The 20,921-nt window shown below is 53.5% G+C and overlaps 1 protein-coding gene across 4 annotated transcripts in view; it reads right to left on the bottom strand.

Moving 5' to 3' along the window:
• Positions 1-3,268: 3,268 nt before the first annotated feature.
• The window catches only part of LOC119973700 (hyaluronidase-2-like), a 50,576-nt gene continuing 32,923 nt past the window's right edge, over positions 3,269-20,921 (bottom strand). For all 4 annotated transcript variants that reach the window (XM_038812081.1, XM_038812078.1, XM_038812079.1 and 1 more), the window contains 2 exons: positions 15,671-15,760; positions 3,269-4,116 (listed from right to left, as the gene is read on the bottom strand). In XM_038812081.1, coding sequence (XP_038668009.1) covers positions 3,730-4,116; positions 15,671-15,760 — 477 coding nt within the window. In that variant the 3' untranslated portion in view covers positions 3,269-3,729. The remainder of the gene's footprint in view (positions 4,117-15,670; positions 15,761-20,921) is intronic.

Genomic DNA, 20,921 nt, shown 5'->3' with positions numbered 1-20,921 from the left:
GACCATGAAAGCATTGTCGATTGTCGTAAAAACCCATCTGGTTCACTAATATCCTTACCTAGTTAGGTCTGCACGTGACCCCAGACCCACCCTCAGGGATGGGCAATAAATGCAAACTCAGCCAGCGTCGCCCACATACCGTCATTTAAAAAAAAAATCCTGCTCCTGATACTTATGTTAATTCTAGCCGGAAAGATTCTGTTCTTGAATCCTGTCATATCATGCCTTCTCAGGAGAGTGAGTTTCTTTGATCTGTACTGGCCCTTAGTAAGCAATGCAACATTCCCATTCTTCAGTCAGTGCTGTTATTAAGATCAGAAACTCATGTGGCAACTTGTGCCTTTAACTCTCAAACCAGATTTCTCACATTCCACACATGCATTCTAACCACACCTCAGCCAGTTTTGAATTCCTGACCTCTCCCTTCCTTTATTTCTGAACTTTTGCTGTTTGTCTCTTTACTTTCTTTCTGCACCACTTTCTCCTCTCTCTTATTTCATCCTGGTTCCCATCCCTGCCAAATTAGACCTTCTCCCACAGCACTAATCTGTTGGACTTTAACCTGGTGTTGTAAGACTTCTTACTGTGCTCACCCCAGTCCAACGCTGGCATCTCCACATCTACTCCATCAAAATAGGCCCCACCAACCAGACAACCCAATTAGCAGCTAGCTCACTGGAGGTCTGATTAAAAACTGAAGAGGTATCTGAGAGTCCAACAAAACTGCAAGAAAAAGTATTTACTTTAAGATTTGTTTAATCAGAGTTGTTGAACAGCTGCCAGCAGCAGGTTTGAAACTGCAGGAGTCTGTGGACACATTCCACTTGGAGAATTATGTTCAGTCCCAGCACCACAGCCAAGGAAGCGGAAGAACAATAATAGGAGCAGGAATGTGACATTCAGCCCCTCCACTCTGCCAGTTACTCAGATCACGTTGAACTGTTGCCATCAACTCGGTTCTGTTGCCTGATCTTCCGATCCAATCTCCCAATTCCCTCGCAGTCCAAACTCTCAGCCTGAACCCAATAATTCACGGTCCAGCAGCTCCCTGGGTTCCGAAGATTCTCTAAGTGAAGGCATTTCTCATTTTGGTTTGACACAGACAGTCAAGAGGGTAATTTATAGGACAAGAGGCCATTTGGCCAATTGAGTGCGTGCTAGCAACCTGCAGAGTTGTTTAGTCAGCCAATCCCCCCCCCCCCCCCCCCTGCCCCCCCCCCCCCCCCCCCTCCTCTATCTCTGTCTCTCTGAAAGGTAATTTCAAACACACTTCCAAGTCCCTTTAGAAATGACTGAAATTCTCCACAATACGAAGCTTGTGGGCACTGGATCCCACTCATTATCATTGCTCTGCTTAAAAACCTTCCCCATTCCCCCTGTAGCTCTGGTTTAAAACACCAAACCCACCTGGTCTTTGTGCCATCAGCCAATGGGAACAGCTCCTCGTTGTCCACCATATCCAAACTAACCTTGAACATCTCAAACCTTCCCTCAATCTCCGAGTTAAACAATCTCAGCTTCTCCAACCTAAACCTTTCATCCCTGAAACCATTCTGGTGAATCTCTGCAATCCTCTCTGAACCAGACCCCCAATATCCCCCCCTGCACCATCCTGTTGCCCCCCCCTGCACCATCCTGTTGCCCCCCCTCCCCGCCCATCCAGCCGCGCCCCCACTCCCCCATCCAGCCGCGCCCCCACCCCCCATCCACCGACCCCGCCCATCCAGCCGCACCCCCACCCCCCACCCACCGACCCCGCCCATCCAGCCGCGCCCCCACCCACCGACCCCGCCCATCCAGCCGCGCCCCCACCCACTGACCCTGCCCCATCCAGCCGCGCCCCCACCCCGCCCATCCTGCCGCGCCCCCCACCCCGCCCTGCAGCGCCCCCACCCACTGACCCCGCCCATCCAGCCACGCCCCCACCCCCCACCCACTGACCCCGCCCTTCCAGCCGCGCCCCCACCCCCCAACCCTGCACCATCCAGCCACGCCCCCCACCCCGCCCATCCTGCCGCGCCCCCCACCCCGCCCTGCAGCGCCCCCACCCACTGACCCCGCCCATCCAGCCGCGCCCCCACCCCCCACCCACTGACCCCGCCAATCCAGCCGCGCCCCCATCCCCCAACCCTGCACCATCCAGCCGCGCCCCCACCCCGCCCATCCTGCCGCGCCCCCCACCCCGCCCTGCAGCGCCCCCACCCACTGACCCCGCCCATCCAGCCGCGCCCCCACCCCCCACCCACTGACCCCGCCAATCCAGCCGCGCCCCCATCCCCCAACCCTGCACCATCCAGCCGTGCCCTCACCCCCCGCCCATCCTGCCGCGCCCCCACCCTCCGACTCCGCCCCATTCTGCTGGCTGACCCCCCCCCCCCCCCAATCCTGCCGGCTGAGCCTCTCATCCACGTTGACTCATCGGAGCCTGATTCAGTGGGATCACGCACCCACAACCACCCCTCACACCCTCCCCACCCCACCGGCATCACCCCCACCCTCACACCTTTCCTACCCACTCCCCACCACTCCCATTTCCCCATCGCCCTTACCCCAAACCCCCACCCTCCCCACATCACCCCCACCCCCTCCCCACCCGCATCACCCCCACCATCACCCCTCCCGCTCACCCCCTCCAACCTCACCGCGACACCACGGGTGGCACAGTAGCACAGCTCCAGGGTCCCAGGTTCGGTTCCCGGCTGGGTCACTGTCTGTGTGGAGTCTGCATGTTCTCCCCGTGTCTGCGTGGGTTTCCTCCGGGTGCTCCGGTTTCCTCCCACAGTCCAAAGATGTGCGGGTTAGGTGGATTGGCCATGATAAATTGCCCTCAAGTTAGGTGGGGTTGCTGGGTTACGGGGATAGGGTGGAGGTGTGAGCTTAAGTAGTGTGCCCTTTCCAAGAGCCGGTGCAGACTCGATGGGCTGAATGGCCTCCTTCTGCACTGTAAATTCTATGATTCTATTCCTCAGCCCCCCCCTCCGTCCCTAATACTAGCTGATCACTGGAGGGGCAGCTGTCTCAGGTGATTCAATGGCAGACACACAAGAAGGAGAGAAATCCAGTGATGGAAGCCTCTGGAATTGTCAAACAGGAGTTGGTGTCCCTTTGCCTCTCTCCACCCCCCCCCCCCCCCCCCCCCCCCCCCCGCCGCTGTCCTGCGCCTCGGCCCAGGCCCTCCCTAATACTGTGTCTGATTGGGGAATAGCCGTAACCCTGGCTAACAGTCAGCTTCTATTGGAGTGAAATGTACAAAACTTTACACCTCATGGTACAAAAAGGAATTTTAAAAGGAATTTACAGCTTTGGTTCCGTTGAAGACTATCTACTGACAGGAGGGTGATTGTCTGCTCTCTGCTCTCTGGGTTATTGTGTCTCCGTGAACTGACATGAATTTGTCTTTTGTTTGTAAAAATACCCTTCAGCCACAAGATAAGGAAGCAATGACTTTGGCAGATTGAGAAAACGGAGGCAGTCGCTGCTCCTCCCAGCTTCCGGCCACACCCAACATTGCTGCTTCAATAAATATCAGTGTGAGGTGCAAACACTGCCCCTTCATCAGCTAAGCAGACACACGTCTCTCTGTACAATTCATATCTTAAAAGTATTTTCCCATTTAAAATGTTCCACTGATGTTTGTTGAAACGAACAACAGAAATACTTTGAGGGGGGGAAGCCCCATCTGAAAGAAAAGGTCAATACTGGGTTGAAGGTGGTGGAAGGTTTTGGTTGTCAGATTGTCAGAGACAGTAGCAGCATTAGGAGGAGGGCGGGAACAGGAGGCAGAATCTGATGGGCTCCACTTGTCTTAATGTTGCAACGTTGACCTTCCCAACCCTGAAAGCATCGGCACCGAAACCCCTCCTGGAACTGGCTGATGTCTCTCTTTCCCAGAGCTCCTGTGAGCACCAGCTCAGTCCCTCCACTCACATTTTTCCTCTGGATTTGGAAGCTGTCTGCATTGAGGTGGAGGTAAGCGTCAGATTGACTGTCCCTCCGCTCACACCGACCATGCCCCTCACACAGGGCCTGGCTGCACAACTGTGTGGCTCTGGTCACATTGAGGACATAACCACCAAAATCATCTTCTAGATAATTCTTCAGCATCTTGCAGCGATCCTAAAGGACAAAAGAGAAAAGGATTTATGTCATTCAGAACCAAACCAATCAGGATCAATCCGCAAGACCATGGGCCCAGTGCTAGAAAATAGGACTAGTTTAGGTGCTTGTTTGTGACCAGCGCAGACTTGATGGCCAAAGGGTCTTTTATGTGCTGTCTGACCCTATGGGTAGAAAACTGGTTGGCAGACAGAAAACAAAGAGTAGGAATTAATGGGTCTTTTTCAAATTGGCAGTCAGTAAATTGTGGGTATCACAGTGATCGGTGCTGGGACCCCAGTTAGTGGGGTACGGCAGGGATCGGTGCTGGGACTCCAGCTATTGGGGTACGGCAGGGATCGGTGCTGGGAACCCAGCTAGTGGGGTACGGCAGGGATCGGTGCTGGGACCCCAGCTAGTGGGGTACGGCAGGGATCGGTGCTGGGACTCCAGCTAGTGGGGTACGGCAGGGATCGGTGCTGGGAACCCAGCTAGTGGGGTACGGCAGGGATCGGTGCTGGGACCCCAGCTAGTGGGGTACGGCAGGGATCGGTGCTGGGACCCCAGCTAGTGGGGTACGGCAGGGATCGGTCCTGGGACCCCAGCTAGTGGGGTACGGCAGGGATCGGTGCTGGGACTCCAGCTATTGGGGTACGGCAGGGATCGGTGCTGGGAACCCAGCTAGTGGGGTACGGCAGGGATCGGTGCTGGGACCCCAGCTAGTGGGGTACGGCAGGGATCGGTGCTGGGACTCCAGCTAGTGGGGTACGGCAGGGATCGGTGCTGGGAACCCAGCTAGTGGGGTACGGCAGGGATCGGTGCTGGGACCCCAGCTAGTGGGGTACGGCAGGGATCGGTGCTGGGACCCCAGCTAGTGGGGTACGGCAGGGATCGGTCCTGGGACCCCAGCTAGTGGGGTACGGCAGGGATCGGTGCTGGGACCCCAGCTAGTGGGGTATCGCAGGGATCGGTGCTGGGACCCCAGCTAGTGGGGTACCATAGGGATCGGTGCTGGGACCCCAGCTAGTGGGGTACGGCAGGGATCGGTGCTGGGACCCCCAGCTAGTGGGGTATCACAGGGATCGGTGCTGGGACCCCAGCTAGTGGGGTACGGCAGGGATCGGTGCTGGGACCCCCAGCTACTGGGGTACGGCAGGGATCGGTGCTGGGACCCCAGCTAGTGGGGTACGGCAGGGATCGGTGCTGGGATCCCAGCTAGTGGGGTACGGCAGGGATCGGTGCTGGGACCCCAGCTAGTGGGGTACGGCAGGGATCGGTGCTGGGACCCCAGCTAGTGGGGTACGGCAGGGATCGGTGCTGGGACCCCAGCTAGTGGGGTACGGCAGGGATCGGTGCTGGGACCCCAGCTAGTGGGGTACGGCAGGGATCGGTGCTGGGTCCCCAGCTAGTGGGGTATCACAGGGATCGGTGCTGGGACCCCAGCTAGTGGGGTACGGCAGGGATCGGTGCTGGGATCCCAGCTAGTGAGGTACGGCAGGGATCGATGCTGGGACCCCCAGCTAGTGGGGTACGGCAGGGATCGGTGCTGGGATCCCAGCTAGTGGGGTATCACAGGGATCGGTGCTGGGACCCCAGCTAGTGGGGTACGGCAGGGATCGATGCTGGGACCCCCAGCTAGTGGGGTACGGCAGGGATCGGTGCTGGGATCCCAGCTAGTGGGGTACGGCAGGGATCGGTGCTGGGACCCCAGCTAGTGGGGTACGGCAGGGATCGGTGCTGGGACCCCAGCTATTCACAATATATATTAATGATTTACAGGAGGGAACAAAATGTTATATCTCCGAATTTACAGAGGACACAAAGTTGGGTGGGAGGGTGAGCTGTGAGGAGGATGCAGAGATCCTTCAATGTGATTTTTACGAATGAGTGGCAGATGCAGTATAAATTGGAGAAATGCGAGGTTATCCACTTTGGTAGCAAAAACAAAGAGGCAGACTATTATCTGAATGGCCATAAATTGGGAGAGGGGAGTGTGCAGCGGGACCTGGGTGTCCTTGTGCACCATTCGCTGAAGGTAAGCATGCAGGGGCAGCAGGCGGCAAAGAAGGATAATGGTATGTTGGCCTTCATAGTGAGAGGTTTCGAGTATAGAAGCTGGGATGTGTTGCTGCAATTGTACAGTGCCTTGGTGAGGCCACACCTGGAATATTGTTTTTTTTAAAATAATATTTTATTGAGATATTTGAAAATTGTGATAACAATACCTGGAACATTGTGAGCTGTTTTGGTCTCCTTATCTGAGGAAGGACGTACTTACTCTGGAGGGAGAGCAGCGAAGGGGTCCCAGACTGATTTTTGGGATGGTGGGACTGATGTATGAGGAGAAACTGATTCGCTTAGGATTGTTTTTGCTGGAGTTCAAAAGAATGAACAAAGAACAAAGAAAATTACAGCACAGGAACAGGCCCTTCGGCCCTCCCAGCCTGCACCGATCCAGATCCTTTATCTAAACCTGTCACCTATTTTCCAAGGATCTACTTCTCTCTGTTCCCCACCCGTTCATATATCTGTCTAGATGCATCTTAAATGATGCTATCGTGCCCACCTCTACCACCTCCGCTGGTAAAGCGTTCCAGGCACCCACCACCCTCTGCGTAAAAAACTTTCCACGCACATCTCCCTTAAACTTTTAGATATAGCTCTGAGGGTGAAGGGGATCAAATGATATGGGGGGAAGGTGGGATTGGGCTATTGAGCTGGGGAGGCGGTGGTGGTATTATTGCTGGAGTAGTAACCCAGAGACCCAGGATCATGACCTGGGGACCCGGGTTCCAATCCCACCACAGCAGGTGGTGGAATTTAAACTCAATAAAATATCTGGTAAAAGTCTAATGATGACCGTGAAACCATTGTCGTGAAAACCCACCTGGTTCAATAATGTTCTTTAGGGAAGGAAATCTGCCACCCTTACCCGGTCTGGCCTACATGTGACTGTAATGTGGGTCTGAAAAGGCCGAGCAAGACACTCAGCTGTATTTAGCCGCTACGAAAAGGCACAACAAAAAGGAATGAAACGGGACGGACCACCCAGCATCGGAAACGGCAAACCCAGCCCTGCCCACCCCAGCCCTGCCCACCCCAGCCCTGCCCCCCCCAGCCCTGCCCCCCAGCACTGCCCACCCTGCCCACCCAGCCCTGCCCCCCCCAGCCCTGCCCCCCAGCCCTGCCCACCCTGCCCCCAGCCCTGCCCACCCTGCCCCCCTAGCCCTGCCCCCCCCAGCCCTGCCCCCCAGCCCTGCCCACCCTGCCCCCCAGCCCTGCCCCCCCAGCCCTGCCCACCCTGCCCCAGCACTGCCCCCCAGCCCTGCCCCCCCAGCCCTGCCCCCCAGCCCTGCCGACCCTGCCCCCCAGCCCTGCCCCCCCAGCCCTGCCCCCCAGCCCTGCCGACCCTGCCCCCTAGCCCTGCCCCCCCAGCCCTGCCCCCCAGCACTGCCCCCCAGCCCTGCCCCCCAGCCCTGCCCCCCCAGCCCTGCCCCCCCCAGCCATGCCCCCCAGCCCTGTCGACCCTGCCCCCCAGCCCTGCCCCCCCAGCCCTGCCCCCCCAGCCCTGCCCCCCTAGCCCTGCCCCCCCCCAGCCCTGCCCCCCAGCACTGCCCCCCAGCCCTGCCCCCCAGCCCTGCCCCCCCAGCCCTGCCCCCCCCAGCCATGCCCCCCAGCCCTGTCGACCCTGCCCCCCAGCCCTGCCCCCCCCAGCCCTGCCCACCCTGCCCCCCAGCCCTGCCCCCCAGCCCCCCAGCCCTGCCCCCCCAGCCCCCCCCCCCTGCCCCCCCAGCCCCCCCCAGCCCTGCCCCCCCAGCCCTGCCCCCCCCAGCCCCCCCCAGCCCTGCCCCCCCAGCCCTGCCCCCCCAGCCCTGCCCCCCCCAGCCCTGCCCCCCAGCCCTGCCCCCCCAGCCCTGCCGACCCTGCAACGTCCTGAGAGTTGGGAGAGCAACAGCCTGACATAGTCACACTCACAGAATCATACCTTACAATGTCCCAGATACCACTATCACCATTCCTGGGTATGTCCTGTCTCACTGGCAGGACAGACCCAGCAGAGGTGGTGGCACAGTGGGATCCAGTCGGGAGGGAGATGCCCTGGGATTCCCCAACATCGACTCTGGACCCCATGAAGTCTCAGGGCTCCAGGTTAAACATTGGCAAGGAAACCTTCTGCAGATTCCATGTACCGGCCACTATCAGCTGACAAATCAGTACTCCATGTTGAACAGCACTTGGAGGAAGCACTGAGGGTGGCAAGGGCTCAGTATATGCTCTGGGGGGGGGGACTTCAATGACCATCACCAAGAGTGGCTCAGTAGTACCACCACAGACTGAGCTACCGAGTCCTAAAGGACAATAGCTGCTAGACTGGGTCTGAAGCAGGTGGTGAGGGAACCAACAAGAGGGAAAAACATACTTGACCTCATCCTCACCAACCTGCCTGCTGCAGATGTATCTGTCTATGACAGTATTGGGAGAAGTGACCACCGCACAGTCCTTGTGGAGACAAAGTCCCATCTTCACATTGAGGATACCCTCCTTGTTGTGTGGCACTACCACCCTGCTAAATGGGACAGACTTTGAACAGATATAGCAACTCAAGACTGGGCATCTATGAGGCTCTGCAGCCATCAGCAGCAGCAGAATTGTGTTCAACCACAATCTGTAACCTCAAGGCCCGGCATATCCCCCACTCTACCATTACCACCCAGCCAGGGGATCAACCCTGGTTCAATGAAGAGGGCAGGAGAGCATGCCAGGAGCAACATCAGGCATACTGAAAAATGAGGTGTCACCTGGTGAAGCTACAACACAGGACTACTTTTGTGTCAAACAGCATAAGCAGCAAGTAATAGACAGAGCTAAGCAATTCCACAATAAATACATCAGATCTAAGCTCTGCAGTCCTGCCACATCCAGCCGTGAATGGCGGTGGACAATTAAACAACTCAGTGGAGGAGGCGGCTCCACAATTATCCCCATCCTCAGTGATGGAGGAGCCCAGCACATCTGTGCAAAAGACAAGGCTGAGGCATTCGCAACAATCTTCACCCAGAAGTGCCGAGTGGATGATCCATCTCGGTCTCCTCCGGAGGGCCCCAGTATCACAGATGTCAGTCTTCAGCCAAGACGATTCACTCCATATGGTATCAAGAAATGGCTGAAGACACTGGATATTGCAAAGGCTCTGGGCCAGGGGTGGGCAAACTTTTCCGTGCAAGGGCCACATTCAGAAATTCACAATTCACAAAGGGCCGCATAGTATATTAAGTAAAATAATTACTTCACCCGGTTATGATTCTGGGCGCCTCATATAGAACATAGAACAGTACAGCACAGAACAGGCCCTTCGGCCCTCGACGTTGTGCCGAGCAATGATCACCCTACTCAAGTCAACGTATCCACCCTATACCAGTGAGTAACCCAACAGCCCCCCACCCCCATTAACCTTAAAAAAAAAAAATTTTTTTTAAATAAAAAAAATTTTTTTTTTTTTTTTAATGACTTGGTGGGCCGCAGAAATACCTTTGGCGGGCCGCATGCGGCCCGCGGGCCGTAGTTTGCCCACCCCTGCTCTGAGCCCTGACAATATCACGGCAATAATACTGAAGACCTGTGCTCCAGAACTTGCCGCACCCCTAGCCAAGCTGTTCCAGTACAACTACAACACTGGCATCTACCCGGCAATGTGGGAACTTGCCCAGGTGTGTCCTGTACACAAGAATCAGGACAAATCCAACCCAGCCAATTACCACCCTATCAGCCTGCTCTCCATCATCAGCAAAGTGATTGAAATAGTCATCAACAGCGCTGTCAAGCTGCACTTACTCAGCAATAACCTGCTCACGGACACTCAGTGTGGGTTCCGCCCAGGGTCACTCAGCTCCTGACCTCATTACAGCCTTGGTTCAAACATGGACAAAAGAGCTGAAGGCCAGAGGGGAGGTGAGAGTGACTGCCCTGACATCAAGGCAGCATTTGACCGAGTATAGCATCAAGGAGCCCGAGCGAAACTGGAGCCAATGGGAATCAGGGGGAAACTCTCGGCTGGTTGGAGTCAGACCCGGCACAAAGGGAGATGGTTGTGATGGTTGGAGGTCAATCATCTCAGTTCCAGGACATCACTGCAGGACTTCCTCAGGGTAGTGCCCTCGGCCCAACCATCTTCAGCTGATTTATCAATGACCTCCCTTCCATCATAATACGGTACAGGAGCCCCAAATGGGAGGAGCAAAAGGAATGTAGTGGTAATGGGGACAGTAGAATAAGGGGATTGACACTGATCTCTGCAGCAAAGAGCCAGAGTCCAGGCGACTGTGCTGATTGCCCAGTGACAGGGTCCAAGACATCTGCTCTGGGCTGGAGAGGAACTGGCAGAGGGAGGATCCCGTTTTCATGATCTTTGCAAATACCGACAATGTAGGTGGAATGAGGAAGGAAGTTCTGCACCGACAGTATAAGGAGCACACACCACATTAAGCAAAACATCACAGGTAATAATCTCTGACATGAGCCATGTGCAGATAAACAAAGAGCAAACAAGATGAAAGAGATGAATGTGTGAATGGCTCAAAGGTTGGTGGAAATGGGGCTTTGGCTGCAGGACTGGGGAAAGTGAGGTGTCCCAGCTGACCTGTGCTGGGCCTGATGTTCTGGAGAGTGGAGAGGGTTTTAAACCAAATAATAGGGGCAAGGGGTCAAATTTGAACAAAGAACAAAGAAGATTACAGCACAGGAACAGGCCCTTCGGCCCTCCCAGCCTGCACCGATCCAGATCCTTTATCTAAACCTGTCCCCTATTTTCCAAGGATCTACTTCCCTCTGTTCCCGCCCGTTCATATATCTGTCCAGATGCATCTTAAATGATGCTATCGTGCCCGCCTCTACCACCTCCGCTGGTAAAGCGTTCCAGGCACCCACCACCCTCTGCGTAAAAAACTTTCCACGCACATCTCCCTTAAACTTTCCCCCTCTCACCTTGATATCGTGACCTCTTGTAACTGACACCCCCACTCTTGTTACTGTCCACCCTGTCCATACCTCTCATAATTTTGTAGACCTCAATCAGGTCCCCCCTCAACCTCCGTCTTTCCAACTAAAACAATCCTAATCTACTCAACCTTTCTTCATAGCTAGCACCCTCCATACCAGGCAACATCCTGGTGAACCTCCTCTGCACCCTCTCCAAAGCATCCACATCCTTCTGGTAATGTGGCGACCAGAACTGCATGCAGTATTCCAAATGTGGCCTAACCAAAGTCCTATACAACTGGAACATGACTTGCCAACTCTTGTATTCAATACCCCATCCGATGAAGGCAAGCATGCTGTATGCCTTCTTGACCACTCTATCCACCTGCGTTGCCACCTTCAGGGTACAATGGACCTGAACTCCAAGATCTCTCTGTACGTCAATTTTCCCCAGGACTCTTCCATTGACCGTGTAGTCCGCTCTTGAATTTGATCTTCCAAAATGCATCACCTCGCATTTGCCTGGATTGAACTCCATCTGCCATTTCTCTGCCCAACTCTCCAATCTAGCTATATTTTGTTGTATTCTCTGACAGTCCTCCTCGCTATCTGCAACTCCACCAATCTTAGTATCATCTGCAAACTTGCTAATCAGACCACCTATACCTTCCTCCAGGTCATTTATGTAGATCACAAACAACAGAGGTCCGAGCATGGATCCCTGTGGAACACCACTAGTCACCCTTCTCCATTTTGAGACACTCCCTTCCACCACTACTCTCTGTCTCCTGTTGCCCAGCCAGTTCTTTATCCATCTAGCTAGTACACCCTGAACCCCATACGACTTCACTTTTTCCATCAACCTGCCATGGGAAACCTTATCAAACGCCTTACTAAAGTCCATGTATATGACATCTACAGCCCTTCCCTCATCAATTAACTTTGTCACTTCCTCAAAGAATTCTATTAGGTTTGTAAGATATGACCTTCCCTGCACAAAACCATGCTGCCTATCACTGATAAGTCTATTTTCATCCAGATGTGAATAGATCCTATCCCTCAGTATCTTCTCCAACAGTTTGCCTACCACTGACATCAAGATCACAGGTCTATAATTCCCTGGATTATCCCTGCTACCCTTCTTAAACAAAGGGACAACATTAGCAATTATCCAGTCTTCCGGGACCTCACCCGTGCTCAAGGATGCTGCAAAGATATCTGTTAAGGCCCCAGCTATTTCGTTCCTCGCTTCCATAAGACCATAAGACATAGGAGTGGAAGTAAGGCCATTCGGCCCATCGAGTCCACTCCACCATTCAATCATGGTTAATTTCAACTCCATTTACCCACTCTCTCCCCATAGCCCTTAATTCCTCGAGAAATCAAGAATTTATCAATTTCTGTCTTAAAGACACTCAATGTCCCGGCCTCCACCGCCCTCTGTGGCAATGAATTCCACAGACCTACCACTCTCTTCCCTCAGTAACCTGGGATAGATCCCATCCGGACCGGGGACATGTCCACCTTAATGCCTTTTAGAATACCCAAAACTTCCCCCTTCCTTATGCCGACTTGACCTAGAGTATTTAAACATCCATCCCTAGCCTCAACATCCGTCTTGTCCCTCTCCTTGGTGAATACCGATGCAAAGTACTCATTAAGAATCTCACCCATTTCCACTGAGTCCACGCATAAATTCCCTCTTTTGTCTTTGAGTGGGCCAATCCTTTCTCTAGTTACCCTCTTGCTCCTTATATACGAATAAAAGGCTTTGGGATTTTCCTTAACCCTGTTAGCCAAAGATATTTCATGACCCCTTTTAGCCCTCTTTATTGCGCGTTTGAGATTTGTCCTACATTCCCGATATTCCTCTAAAGCTTCATCAGTGTTAAGTCGCCTCGATCTTATGTATGCTTCCTTTTGCATTTTAGCTAGTCTCACAATTCCACCCGTCATCCATGCTTCCCTAATCTTGCCATTTCTATCCCTCATTTTCACAGGAACATGTCTGTCCTGCACTCTAATCAATCTTTCCTTAAAAGACTCCCACATTTCAAATGTGGATTTACCCTTAAACAGCTGCTCCCAATCCACATTCCCTAGCTCCTGCCGAATTTTGTTATACTCTGCCTTTCCCCAATTTAGCACTCTTCCTTTAGGGCCACTCTTGTCTTTGTCCATGAGTATTCTAAAACTTACGGAATTGTGATCGCTATTCCCAAAGTAATCACCGACTGAAACTTCAACCACCTGGCCGGGATCATTCCCCAACGCCAGGTCCAGTATGGCCCCTTCCCGAGTTGGACTATTTACATACTGCTCTAGAAAACCCTCCTGGATGCTCCTTACAAATTCTGCTCCATCTACGCCTCCAACACTACACGAATCCCATTCGATGTTGGGGAAGTTAAAATCTCCCATCACGACCACCCTATTGCTCCTACATTTTTCTATAATCTGTCTACATATTTGTACCTCTACTTCACGCTCACTTTTGGGAGGCCTGTAGTAAAGTCCCAACAATGTTACTGCACCCTTCCTATTTCTTAGCTCTATCCATATTGCCTCAGTGCTTGAATCCTCCATCGTGCCCTCCTTAATCACAGCTGTGATATCATCTCTGACCAGTAATGCAACTCCTCCACCCCTTTTACCTCCCTCTCTATCCCTCCTGAAGCATCTATACCCTGGGATATTCAGTTGCCAATCTTGTCCTTCCCTCAACCAAGTCTCAGTAATACCAATAGCATCATATTCCCAGGTACTAATCCAAGCCCTAAGTTCATCTGCCTTACCTGCTACACTTCTCACATTAAAACAAATGGAAAGCTGTGGTCACTCAAAGATTAGAGACCAGGCAAGAGAGAACGGTATTAATGTGGGAAAAGCTAAACAGGAATGTATAGAGTACAAATCGAAGAGTTAAATAGCAGTAAAAGCTTGAGATTACAAAAATAATAAAAGGACAAGACTAAAAGCTGAGTATCTGAATGCACAAAGCATTTGAAATAAAACATGAACTGATAGCAATAAATAAATATGATCTGATAGCCATTCCAGAGACCTGGGGCTGGATTCTCCGCCCCCCCTCCCCCCCGCCGTGTCCGGAATTCTCCGGCACCGGAGATTCGGCGAGGGCGGGAATCGGTCCGCGCCGGTCAGCGAGCCCCCCGTGGCGATTCTCCGGCCCGCGATGGGCCGAAGTCCCGCCGCTGTCAAGCCTCTCCCGCCGCGTAGATCAAACCACCTACTTTACCGGCGGGAGCAGGCGGCGCGGGCGGGCTCCGGGGTCCTGGGGCGGGGCAATCTGGCCCCGGGGGGTTTCCCCACGGTGGCCTGGCCTGCGATCGGGGCCCACCGATCGGCAGGCGGGCCTGTGCCGTGGGGGCACTCTTTTCCTTCCACCTTCACCATGGCGGAGGCGGAAGTGACCCCCTCCCCTGTGCATGCGCGGGGATGACGTCAGCAGCCACTGATGTTCCTGCGCATGCGCGGACTTACGCCGGCCGGCGAAGTCCCTTCGGCCCCGGTTGGTGTGGCGCCAAAGGCCTTCCCGCCAGCCGGCGGAGCGCCAACCACTCCGGCGCGGGCCTAGCCCCTCAATGTTAGGGCTTGGCCCCTAAAGGTGTGGAGACTTCCGCACCTCTGGGGCGGCCCGACGCCGGAGTGGTTGGCGCCACTCCATCACGCCGGAAACCCCCCACCCAGCCGGGTAGGGGAGAATCCCGGCCCTGGTTACAGGGTGACATGGAATGGGGCTGAATATTAGGAAGGACAGGAAGTAATGGAAAGGTGGAGTGGTGGCTCTGTTAATTAATGATGGTATTAACACATTAGAGCGAGATTCTAAATTCAGGAAACCAGGATGTAGAAGCAGTTTGGGGAAGATGGGAAATGTTAATGGCAGGAAGTGACTTGTGGGAGGGGCGTACAGGCCCCTGAATTGTGGCCACACAGCAGGACAGAGTGTGAAACAGAGTTAATCAAGGGGGATTTCAATCTCCGCAGAGATTGGAAAAATCAGATGGGCAAAGGTAGCGTAGATGAGGAGTTCAGAGAATGTTTTTGTGATAGTTTCTCAGAACAACACGTTCTGCAGCTCAGCAGAGGGCAGGTTGTACTAGACCTGATATTGTGCAATGAGATAGAATCAATCAACAATCTCATAGCAGAGGCACCCTGAGGTAGCAGTGATCACAATATGATTGAATTTTATATTCAGTTTGACAGAGAGCAGAATGGGTCCAGAACAAATGTTTTAAACTAAAGTAGAGCTAGCTCAAGGAAACAGGCAAATGAGGTTAAAGAATTGGTCAAGAGAGTAACAGTGACAGATATTTGAAGGGATATTTCAAAATACACAAGAGGCACATTGCAACAGAGAAACACACCCGTCAGCAGAGCTTAAATAAAAAAGTTAAAGACCACATCAAACTTAAAGAAAAAACATATAATTGAGCAAAGACAGCTGATAGGCCAGAGGATATAAAGTTAGAGTTCGAGGGCCCAAATCCTGTGAACAAGTCAAATAAAAAGGTGGAAGCTAACATTTGTAAAGATATTAAGCAGAATGTCAGGTCAGCAAAAGGTTGATATTTACCTTACTGTTACTGTAATCTGCATCTCCCCAGAATATAATACCAGCTGCTCCGAGCGCCGCTGTCTCTCCAATCGTCGTAATCAGATCTTGCTATTCAAAGAACAAAGAACAAAGAAAATTACAGCACAGGAACAGGCCCTTCGGCCCTCCCAGCCTGCTCCGATCCAGATCCTTTATCTAAACCTGTCGCCTATTTTCCAAGGTCTACTTCTCTCATTTCCCCGCCCGTTCATATATCTGTCTAGATGCATCTTAAATGATGCTATCGTGCCCGCCTCTACCACCTCCGCTGGCAAAACATTCCAGGCACCCACCACCCTCTGCGTAAAAAACTTTCCACGCACATCTCCCTTAAACTTTCCCCCTCTTACCTTGAAATCGTGACCTCTTGTAACTGATACCCCCACTCTTGGAAAAAGCTTGTTGCTATCCACCCTGTCCATACCTCTCATAATTTTGTAGACCTCAATCAAGTACCCCTCAACCTCCGTCTTTCCAACGAAAACAATCCTAATCTACTCAACCTTTCTTCATAGCTAGCACCTTCCATACCAGGCAACATCCTGGTGAACCTCCTCTGCACCTTCTCCAAGGCATCCACATCCTTCTGGTAATGTGGCGACCAGAACTGCACGCAGTATTCCAAATGTGGCCTAACCAAAGTCCTATACAACTGTAACATGACCTGCCGACTCTTGTACTCAATACCCCGTCCGATGAAGGCAAGCATGCTGTATGCCTTCTTGACCACTTATCGACCTGCGTTGCCACCTTCAGGGAACAATGGACCGGAACTCCCAGATCTCTCTGTACATCAATTTTCCCCAGGACCCTTCCATTGACCATATAGTCCGCTCTTGAATTAGATCTTCCAAAATGCATCACCTCGCATTTGCCTGGATTGAACTCCATCTGCCATTTCTCTGCCCAACTCTCCAATCTATCTATATTTTGCTGTATTCTCTGACAGTCCTCCTCGCTATCTGCAACTCCACCAATCTTAGTATCATCTGCAAACTTACTCATCAGACCACCTATACCTTCCTCCAGGTCATTTATGTAGATCACAAACAACACTGGTCAGAGCACGGATCCCTGTGGAACACCACTAGTCACCCTTCTCCATTTTGAGACACTCCCTTCCACCACTACTCTCTGTCTCCTGTTGCCCAGCCAGTTCTTTATCCATCTAGCTAGTACACCCTGAACCCCATATGACTTCACTTTTTCCATCAACCTGCCATGGGAAACTTTATCAAACGCCTTACTAATGTCCATGTATATGACATCTACAGCCCTTCCCTCATCAATTAACTTTGTCACTTCCTCAAAGAATTCTATTAGGTTTGTAAGACATGACCTTCCCTGCACAAAACCATGCTGCCTATCACTGATAAGTCTATTTTCTTCCAAATGTGAATAGATCCTGTCCCTCAGTATCTTCTCCAACAGTTTGCCTACCACTGACGTCAAGCTTACAGGTCTATAATTCCCTGGATTATCCCTGCTACCCTTCTTAAACAAAGGGACAACATTAGCAATTCTCCAGTCAACAGATGTGAAGACACCAAATTGATGTGGCCCATCCATGGGCACATGGATTCTGACTCTTCCCACAGCCCCATTATTTATGTTCAAACCTAAGAGTGTGTTGCCAAACTATGTGACTGTGCAGGTGCCACTCAGCGCAGTCACAGCTGTCCACTGAGTTAGGAGGACAGACTGAACCTTTTCCTACAGTCAGGGTTTCTGGAGATCTACCTTAGAGCCAGTCTGCACCCACTGGAAAAGCTGCACAAGGCAGAGAGACCGAGAGAGCAGGAGAGGGAGAGAGCGAGCAGGGAGAGAGAGAGAGCGCAGGAGAGAGAGTGCGCAGGAGCGAGAGAGTGCAGGAGAGAGAGAGAGCAGGAGAGAGAGAGCGCAGGAGCGAGAGAGTGCAGGAGAGAGAGAGAGCAGGAGAGAGAGAGCGCAGGAGAGAGAGCAGAGGAGAGAGAGAGCGCAGGGAGCGAGAGAGTGCAGGAGAGAGAGTGCGCAGGAGCGAGAGAGTGCAGGAGAGAGAGAGAGCAGACGAGAGAGAGCGCAGGAGAGAGAGAGCAGGACAGACAGAGAGCAGAGGGAGCGCAGACAGAGAGAGAGCAGGAGAGAAAGCGCAGGGAGAGAGAGAGAGCGCAGGGAGAGAGAGAGAGTGCAGGAGGGAGAGAGAGCACAGGAGAGAGAGAGCAGGGAGAGAGAGAGAGCGCAGGGAGAGAGAGTGCAGGAGAGAGAGAGCAGGGAGAGAGAGAGAGAGCAGGGAGAGAGAGAGAGCGCAGGAGAGAGAGAGCAGGAGAGAGAGCGCAGGAGAGAGAGAGAGTGCAGGAGAGAGAGCAGGGAGAGAGAGAGAGCAGGGAGAGAGAGAGCAGGGAGAGAGAGAGAGAGAGAGCGCAGGAGAGAGAGCACGCAGGAGAGAGAGAGGAGAGAGAGAGCGCAGGAGAGAGAGAGCGCAGGAGAGAGAGCAGAGGAGTGAGAGAGAGCAGGGAGAGAGAGAGAGCAGGGAGAGAGAGAGAGCGCAGGAGAGAGAGAGAGCATGAGAGAGAGAGAGCGCAGGAGAGAGAGATAGCGCAGGAGAGAGAGAGAGCGCAGGAGAGAGAGAGCGCAGGAGAGAGAGAGCAAGGAGAGAGAAAGCAGGGGGAGTGAGAGAGCAGCGAGAGAGAGGGAGCGCAGGGAGAGAGAGAGAGCGCAGGAGAGAGAGAGAGCGCAGGAGAGAGAGAGAGCGCAGGAGAGAGAGAGAGAGCGCAGGAGAGAGAGAGAGCGCAGGAGAGATAGAGCGCAGAAGAGAGAGAAGGGGAGAGAGAGAAAGCAAGAGAGAGCAGGAGAGAGAGTGCAGGAGAGAGAGAGGGCAGGGGAGAGAGGGAGCGCAGGAGAGAGAGAGAGCGGAGAGAGAGAGAAAGCAGGAGAGAGAGAGAGAGCAGGAGAGATAGAGCGCAGGAGAGAGAGAGAAGGGGAGAGAGAGAAAGCAAGAGAGAGCAGGAGAGAGAGCGCAGGAGAGAGAGAGAGCAAGAGAGAGAGAGCAGGGAGCGAGAGAGAGAGCAGGAGAGAGAGCGCAGGAGTGAGAGTGCAGGAGAGAGAGTGTGCAGGAGAGAGAGCGCAATACAGAGAAAGAAGGAGAGAGAGAGCACAGGAGAGAGGGAGCGCAGAAGAGAGAGAGCGCAGGAGAAAGCGCAGGAGAGAGAGTGCAGTGAGAGAGAGAGCACAGGAGAGAGAGAGAGAGCAGGAGAGAGAGCAAGAGACAGAGAGAGAGCAGGAGAGAGAGAGAGAGCAGGAGAGAGAGGGAGCAGGAGAGAGAGAGAGAGCAGGAGAGAGAGAGAGAAGGCGAGAGGGAGAGCAGGCAGAGAGGGAGAGCAGGGAGAGAGAGAGGGAGAGCAGGGAGAGAGAGAGCAGGAGAGAGAGAGCACAGGAGCGAGAGAGAGCAGGAGAAAGAGAGCGCAGGAGAAAGAGAGAGAGCAGGAGAAAGAGAGAGAGCAGGAGAAAGAGAGAGCAGGAGAAAGAGAGCGCAGGAGAAAGAGAGAGAGCAGGAGAGGGAAAGCGGAGAGAGAGAGAGCAGGAGAGGGAAAGCGCAGGAGAGAGAGAGCACAGGAGAGAGAGAGCGCGCAGGAGAGAGAGAACGCAGGAGAGAGAGCGGAGGAGAGAGAGCGGAGGAGAGAGAGAGAGAGGAGAGAGTAAGCAGGAGAGAGAGAGCGGGAAAGAGAGAGAGCAGGAGAGAGAAGGGGACAGAGAGAAGGGGAGAGAGAGAGAGCAGGGGAGAGAGCAGGAGGGAGAGAGAGCAGGGGAGAGAGAAGGGAAGAGAGAGAAGGGGAGAGAAAGCAGGGGAGAGAGAGAGCAGGGGAGAGAGAGAAGGGGACAGAGAGAAGGGGAGAGAGAGAGAGCAGGGGAGAGAGCAGGAGAGAGAGAGAGCAGGGGAGAGAGAGAGCAGGGGAGAGAGAGAGCAGGGGAGAGAGAGCAGGGGAGAGAGAGCAGGGGAGAGAGAGCAGGAGAGGGAGAGAGAGAGAGCAGGAGAGAGAGAGAGCAGGAGAGAGAGTGAGCAGGTGAGAGAGAGCAGGAGAGAGAGAGAGAGCGGGGAGAGAGAGCAGGGGAGAGAGAGCAGGAGAGGGAGAGAGCAGAGAGAGAGAGAGAGCAGGAGAGAGAGTGAGCAGGAGAGAGAGAGCAGGAGAGAGAGAGCAGGAGAGAGAGAGAGCAGAGAGAGAGAGAGAGCAGGAGAGAGAGAGAGCAGGAGAGAGAGAGAGAGCAGGGGAGAGAGAGAGCAGGGAGAGAGAGAGAGCAGGGGAGAGAGAGCAGGAGAGAGAGAGAGCAGGAGAGGGAGAGAGCAGGAGAGAGAGAGCTGGAGAGAGAGAGGGGACATGACTGAGGCTGAGAGTGTGTGGGGGAGGTAGGGGGAGGGACAGAGGTCAGAGTGAGAGTCTGGAATAGAGAGTGCAAGAGCAACCTGGGAGAGTAACGGAATTTTTGCGGAGGTCAGAGAGAGTAACGAAGCAACTAGAAAAGTGACAGGTAGCGTTCATATGTGAGGTTAGCGTCTGTACATCTGAGAAAGTGGAATCAGAATACATTCCTGATGGTGACAAGTGAGGAACTGTGAAGTAGGAAAGTAAACAGGGTGCTCATAACTTATTAAAACTGGTAATGGATACAGAAAATCACCAAAATATCCAATGGAATGTTGTCCGTTGTCCCAAAAGGCTGGACTATAACGGGGAGGAATTGATACTTCAGTTCAGGGACTCAGTCAGCAAGGGTCTGGAGTTACCAGGTTCAAGCCTGGACTCTACGTCAGGAAGGGGAGATTGACCTGGGAGAGGGCGCAGCACAGAGTCCCCAGGATGTCCGGAGGTCTGTTTTTAGTTGAGGAGGGAAGACTTTATTGACATTCTTGCCTGGGATTTGTTACCCTTAAACATAGTGCCTCCCTCGGACATTTCAAAGTCACCCTCATTTCTGTGGCTCTGGAGTCGCATGTAGGCCGACAGGGTAAGGAGGCAGGTTTATTTCCCTGAAGGACTTTAGTGAACCTTATGTTTTTTTTTCTTTTAATCTTTTTTGAGCTAGCACCCTACCAGGCCCACTCCCCACCCTATCCCTGTAACCCCACCTAACCTGCACAGCTTTGGACTGTGGGAGGAAACCGGAGCACCCGGAGGAAACCCACGCAGACACGGGGAGAACGTGCAGACTCCGCACAGACAGTGACCCAGCGGGGAATCGAACCTGGGACCCTGGA

Source organism: Scyliorhinus canicula, chromosome 11, assembly GCF_902713615.1.
Source record: "Scyliorhinus canicula chromosome 11, sScyCan1.1, whole genome shotgun sequence".
Taxonomy (NCBI): Eukaryota; Metazoa; Chordata; class Chondrichthyes; order Carcharhiniformes; family Scyliorhinidae; genus Scyliorhinus; species Scyliorhinus canicula.
The sequence above is the reverse complement of the archived record's forward strand: the minus strand, read 5'-3'. Positions and strand labels throughout refer to the sequence as shown.